General features: G+C 26.2%; 1 protein-coding gene across 1 annotated transcript in view; it reads left to right on the top strand.

Moving 5' to 3' along the window:
* LOC129963894 (GATOR complex protein MIOS-like) overlaps positions 1-7026 on the top strand; it is a 39421-nt gene that overhangs the window by 31955 nt on the left and 440 nt on the right. Inside the window, exons 24-26 of the mRNA XM_056078483.1 lie at positions 514-682; positions 1657-1768; positions 2029-2122. Coding sequence (XP_055934458.1) covers positions 514-682; positions 1657-1768; positions 2029-2122 — 375 coding nt within the window. The remainder of the gene's footprint in view (positions 1-513; positions 683-1656; positions 1769-2028; positions 2123-7026) is intronic.

The following is a 7026-nucleotide window of genomic DNA, read 5'->3' on the forward strand; positions in this document are numbered from 1 at the left end:
TTCGTATTTATTTCAGAAAATTAAAACCAATAAAAAGTATTGTTCTTCATATTTCTAAAATAAATATGGCATTTGATTGGTAATTTTTATCAAAATTATTTATGATTGAAGAACTTGATACACAGTCTGAAACTTTGTTTATATGCTTGCTAAAAATGTTTTATTTTTCAAATGAGAAATTAATACAAAAGTAGGATAAAAATTATTCATAATCATGGCTAAGAATAGAATTTTCCATTTATAGTTTGAAAGTTAATGGAGAAACTAAAATCTATCTATGACTTTATTTTACAATTATTGTTAATCAAAATAAGTGAAAAAATATTACTTTATTAGTTTGTGTGATATAGTTGTTTCCTGAATTTTAAAAAGGAAATATACTCTGTAGGTACTCTTTGTACCTATGTACTCTTTATTCTGTGTCTTCTAATTAAGAAATTCCCTTTTAAAAAATGATTCAGAACTGCAACTAATAAAAATAATATTTTAATTTTTATTTATATTATATTTTAGAGCAATGTTTGATGTCAACTGGTACAATAAAAATACTCTTGTGCATAAACCATCCCAACAAGTTTTTGTAAGCTGTAATTTTTGTCGCAAGTCTGTTTCAAATTATTTCTCGTACCGGCCATCTGATGGAACAAGAAATGCCCAAACCCCTATATCTGCAAATAGGAAAGTAAGTAGCTTTATTTTTCACTAAACTTAACTAAAGAATTTTAAGTGGATTCAGGGTTTATATGTAACCTAATCAGCTTTAGTCACTGTCATTTTTTAAAAAAAATCAAAATTTTGCAAAATAGACATTGGACATTTTTGTGCAAATTTGAATCAAGCCCTGGAGGGGATCTGTAAACATTGCAAATATAGGAGTCTCCTCCCATGACATATATTTTTAATTTACACATAAACGGTGTAAAGTAGTAAATATTAAAACAAACTGAAATAACAAACTATCGAAATGCAGATCACTTTCAAGAGCAACATTTATTATATAAAAATTAAAAACTTTTATAATTACCATTTTAATTACTTTTAAACACAATATAAGTATTCTAATGTAAAGTTTGCTAGTGCTTGTTTATTTGTGAACCAAATAGTGAACTGCAACACAAAAATGCTGAAAATTTAATTTGAATGAATTCCAATACACACTCTTATAAATTAAATGATAGTATAAATTTAAATTAAACAGAAAATAATGCAAAAAAAAATAAAATAAATGAGGCCTCAAAACTCTTAGGCTAGTTTAAGATTTTATAATTTTTCAGTCTATTTTTTTTACTCTTGATAAAGTATTCATTTTATATTTTTTCAAGTTTTCACTTTTCAGTGTAGCTTTATAAACCTTATATTCTAGTTAAGTGTTGTTAATTTTAAAATAAGTATTTATATATCTATAAAGCAATAAATATTTTAAATACATTGACAATATCGTTTATCTTGGTCTTAAGAATATTTATTGATTGTTTTAAAATCATTGTTCTTATTTCTTTGAAAGTAATAGTAAAAGGAATCCATGAGTTTGTTTTATTTTGAAAAATGATTTTGAATTCTAACTTTTTTCTCCTGGATCAGTAATGATCATGCTCATAAATTTAATAGTTTAAATATTTAAAAAATGATTTTAATGTAAAGTATGTTAATTTATAGATAACCTGCTGTCCAGGCTGCCGTAAGCCTCTGCCTCGTTGTTCCTTGTGCTTGTGCCATATGGGTACACCTGCTGGTTTACACTGGCAACGTCAGATAGATACCGGATCAGGTATGGAGCATTCTTAATTTCCCTCAAGCTTTTATTATGTAATTGTTTATTGAAATAGTTAAAATGATAATCTTAATTTTTTTCATAAATTTAATTACAAATTTTCAAATGTATATTATTGTGAAATCTATTTGTTTCTCTAGCAAGAATTGTTTATTTTAATAACATAATTATAAAGATAATATAAAAATGGTTTTAAAATTTATGTAATTCTTTCTAGATTTATCTTAAACAAATTTTTATTGAATATTTTATTTCAGATAGAAAGAAACTATCAAATTTTTCAGATTGGCTGACATGGTGCCAAACATGTCGACATGGTGGTCATTCTGTTCATATCTTAGAATGGTTTAAGTAAGTTCCTTAATTTAGCATATTGAATAAAAGAAAAATCTTTGGCTTATTGGAATTTCGTATCATGCCATAAAATAAACAATACAGGGGAAAAAAGGGGGAAGGGGCGAATTTTTTAAAAAAATTTCAAGAATGAAAATTTAAAAAAAATGTGAACTTGCAAAACTTTTAAAAATGACTTTATAAAACAAATATCTTAACACACACACATTTTACAGTTCAAAAAAATATCTATATCTTGAATTCTTTTCAGTTTAATTATATATTGAACTTCTTTATGTTGCCCCCCCCCAACACATTTTGTAGGCTAAAAACGATTCTCATAAAATTAAAGCAGAACTTTTAACATTTTATATTTCCAATGAAGCTCAAATAAAAATCCTCACATACAACCGAGTTAACTGGATTTCTTGGATAGAATAATTAACAATCATTTTGTTACAAATATTTAAATAATTCCTCAATCTGTTTTTTTTTTTGTCAGAGAGGAAGTTCCATACTCGATAAAGTCTAAGATAATTTGAGCTCTTTGAGTTGTTATAATGAAAGAAACAGTGCATAACACACCCATAGTAGACAAATTTTCAGAAATTAAACTCAAAGGCCTTCTTGTGTTTCAGAACTGTGGAACCATACATTGATTTGCTTCAATTTCAAGCACTATGAAAACAGATTAAAAGTTTCAAAATGTTTGACTTCCATAAAATTGATGGTAAAAAATTTTTAAAAATGATTTTTATATGGCTCCTATAGTATAAAAGAGTCAATTAGTAAAAAGTTTTTCTTACATTCATCTATACACTTACAAAGTTTATGTTTATATATATTACAAATACGCTTAATATTTACAAATATGCTTAGTTCTAATTTGAAAAAGGCTTATCTCAAATTAAGATGGAAAGATTTTTTTTTTAGAAATGCAAATTTCATCAGTACATAAAAACTAGCTTAATCAAATATTTGTCTAGTTTATCATTCTGACGAAAAAAATTTGCTATTCCTGCATACTGTTGCTCACTTAGACTAGCTGACAGTTTTGACTTAATAAAAATGAGGAACTTCAGGAATTAAGTATTTAAGATTATCTCAGAGAAGTAGAGATAATCTTAAGAAAAAATCCGAACAAGAAAAATTCTTTGCTTGCAATTATATGTGCTATATTAATTTTTCCTAAAAAATGAAAAAAAATTTAATGAAATATTTTAATAACATTTTGAAATTTTGATGATTTATGCTGTACATAATCACATTTCCTGCTAGCATTTATAAGTAATGTTAGAAGAATGCAATTTCATATATGTAGGGTATCCCAAAAGTGTAGCAAGCTTTCATTTCCCTAAATTTTGTACTTAGACATACACTTCATTAAATAAGGCGAGCAATTGTATAATATCACTTTGACGTCTGTAAAGAATGATAAAAAACTAAATTTTTATATAAAGAGGCCCCACTGAATAAAAGTATCAATTAGTAAAATGTTCTTCTTAACACATATTTTCACGTTTTTATCTACAAAATATACAGAGATAAACCTATTTTAAATTTATAGAGTAGGATCACAAATTTGGATGATAAATTTTGTTTCAGAAATGAAAATTTATTCATTGCAGGAAAACTATCATATGTCAATATTTTTCTTGTAGCATATTAACCGATCATCATGATTTAAAAGAAATATTATCATGTATATTGTTCACAATGATTGGTCAGTATTTACAGTTTGACTATGAAAAGGGGAAGTGAAACTGAATGTTTGGTGAATTAAGGAAATAAAATATTCTGTATGTATTTGTGTAGTTTCTAAAAGAATGACATATTTCATCAACAAAGAATGTTTGGAAATGCTGACAATTCATGTGGTTTGTAATTCTTCTCTTGTTGGAACTATATAAACATCATTCTTCACAGATTGGTTTAATCATTACAAACTGTAGAATTCTCACTTTTCCTGAAAGGAATGAGAAGGATGAGGCATTATGCATGTGACATGCAAATTGACATTTCAAGTTACCATCATGCAAGTGTACAAATATTCAATTCAGAATTCAATATATCAAAATCGACATTGTAGATAATATTTCAAAGCAATATGTGACACCTATGCATCAATCTTAGAATCTATTGATTACTACAATTACATGGATAATTACACCATCGATTTTTGGCATTTTACAATTGGACCCTACTTTTGGTAAAATCAAATCCCTATTCTTTGAGAAATGTAATTTGGACTGGCGAATGTTGGTTTTCTCGAAATAGTAGCATTAATCTTCAAAATAGTTGCTTTTAGAGCAGTAAAAATCCATTCTCCATACAACAGTTCATAATCAGTTGTAATTTTTTGTAAATATGTGATGTGAATCTTTAAAAACTTGTGACTCTATTTTGCACAACAATATGCTGAAGAGAGACTGATATATTCAGTTAGTTTTTATTAGCACGATGTTTGAACTAAGGGATGAATTGTATTTTGCAATGCATGCTCAGTAGATTACTCAAGAAGTATCTTTTTATATCGCATGCGATGAAACTTGATCACATATATGTAATTATTAAAAGGATACAACTTTGTATAAATGTTGAAGGTATTAATTTTGAACAAGTTTTTAAGCACTTCTATTAATGCATTCTCTTTAAATTTTTTATTTTCTGATTTTGCCCTTTTAACAATCTTTTGTGATATGTATATTATCACTAAACTAAAAAGCCTTCTCAGGCATCTTTCAGAAATACAAAAAAATGGTCTAAGTCAATAAATTTGCCTTTTAATATCTCAGCAGATTTTACAGGCAGAAGTATGAAACGTTCCGTCCTTATAAATAATATAAGAAAAGTATTTTACTGAGTGACACTTTTTTTCGCTATCAGAATTATGTAAAAAATTTTATAATTATTTTCTGCAGGAGCCAAAATATTTTCAAACATTTGGGAAATGTATGAAAATTATTTGTTATAACTCTGTAATTGAATGTATATGTCTCATTGCAATAATTAAGGAAATAAACACTTGTTTTGCATTTTGGGGGACACCCTGAATATTGAAAATGTTCATTTTGATCCACTTCTTTAAACTGTAATTAATGTATTGTTTGAAAAGAGTTGCATTATTATTTTGAGATTCTGCCCCCTTTAATTACTTATTGCAACATATGTTTTATCCCTGAAATATTCAATAAAGGGTTCATTCAAACATAGGTCAAAGGTGTGTGGAAAATTTGTCTAAAGCTATAAATTTGTCAAATAATGTATTTGCAAATTGTGCAAATAAAAGCGAGAAACTGTATGTGCCAAGTTCAATGTTAGCAAGTATTTTACTTAATGGCACTTTAGGGTCATTTTTAAAAAAAATGAACTCTTTATTATTAAACTCAATAGAATTCGAAGAATATTCATACAAGTTTTTATCTTATCTAATGGAAATTTGTAATTGACAACATATTATGTCTAGGAGCAATACTTAAGGAAATAAGTGCTTTGTTCACTTTTTTAAGACTGTGCTTACTCTTTTGCAATTAATTCTAATCAAAAATCAAACTAACAGAATTTTATTCAAAATTTAAATTTCGACATCTACTTGGAATTATTGTAATAAAGTTAAACACTACCATAGACACACATTTTATTTTTATATATGATAAAAATTCTAGGTATGGTGAAATACTTCAGAAAAACTATTGCAATAAAGTGATGTTATTACGATTGATTGAAGCTATTATAAGCATAATTTATTTTTTTAAACGAATTTATATATATATATATATATATATATTATTCTGGAAAAATTCTTTAATTAAACAGATTTTTTTTTATTTAAAATATAGTTATCTCAATATCTTTATTATAATACAAGAATTCTTAAGATAAAAGCTTCAGAGTTTATTAATTAGCAAAAGAAGGGAAGGGATATTATTGCAAGATTCATGTTCTCAAAACGTTTATTGAAAGCTAATATTATATTAGCTGAACATAAAATACTAACATTATTTGTTATAAAAAAATTTTAAAGGAAAATTTAATATTAAAAATATTATGCATTTTCCTTAATGCACCTGTTGACTGGCCTGAAACAATAAAACTCAAAGTTTCAAAGTCGGTCAGGTTTAGTTGCACGGCGCTTGTTTAAAATATTAGTGGTACTTAGAATCTTTTGCTACTATTCGTCTCAGGATTCCAAGACCATAATTTTGATTATTGTATTTTGCTAGAGGCTACATCAAAAGAAGAGCATTTGTTATTCCATGAATAATATCAATTAACCCAATTGCTAAATGTATGCATCACCTTTCAACTCTCCTCTTGCCACTTTTTTTTGACGAAATAAACTCCCAATACTTGCAAAAAAAAAAAAGCACAATTTTTTCGAATCTGTGAAAGAATATTAAATATGTCTGATAGCATCTAAGGATTATATAAAAAATAACTTTTTTTTTTCAGAAATACATTTATTGACTCAAAATATAATTCTTTACTTGATTTAGAGCACTTTTCAACTTAGAATTATATGAAAATCTGTAATGATTTAAAAATCAGCTTTTGGGCCACAATTAGGGAGTTGCCCATTATTAAAAATGTTTTTAATAATAACCCTTTTTTTATCACTATTGTTTTCAATGAATTACATCAACTAATATAAGTATTTGTAAATTTAAAAGATAAAGGATACTTCAATCATTTCACTTCGCATCACTAAACTTTGCTCTTGAGCAAAAATGAGGCGAATAAAATATTATATCGAAAGTATTAATACAGAAAAAATTAGAATTTTAATTGCAATTTATTATAATGAAACAGAAAATATAGCCATCAAAACAAGTATTAACCCTTTTAAAAGGCTGTTTTTTTTCTGGTCCTGGTATACTAAAAAAAATTTTTTAATTCTGTTTTATTTAAGAAAATTGGTTTAT

The sequence above is a fragment of the Argiope bruennichi genome, chromosome 3 (assembly GCF_947563725.1).
Source record: "Argiope bruennichi chromosome 3, qqArgBrue1.1, whole genome shotgun sequence".
NCBI classification, from domain to species: Eukaryota; Metazoa; Arthropoda; class Arachnida; order Araneae; family Araneidae; genus Argiope; species Argiope bruennichi.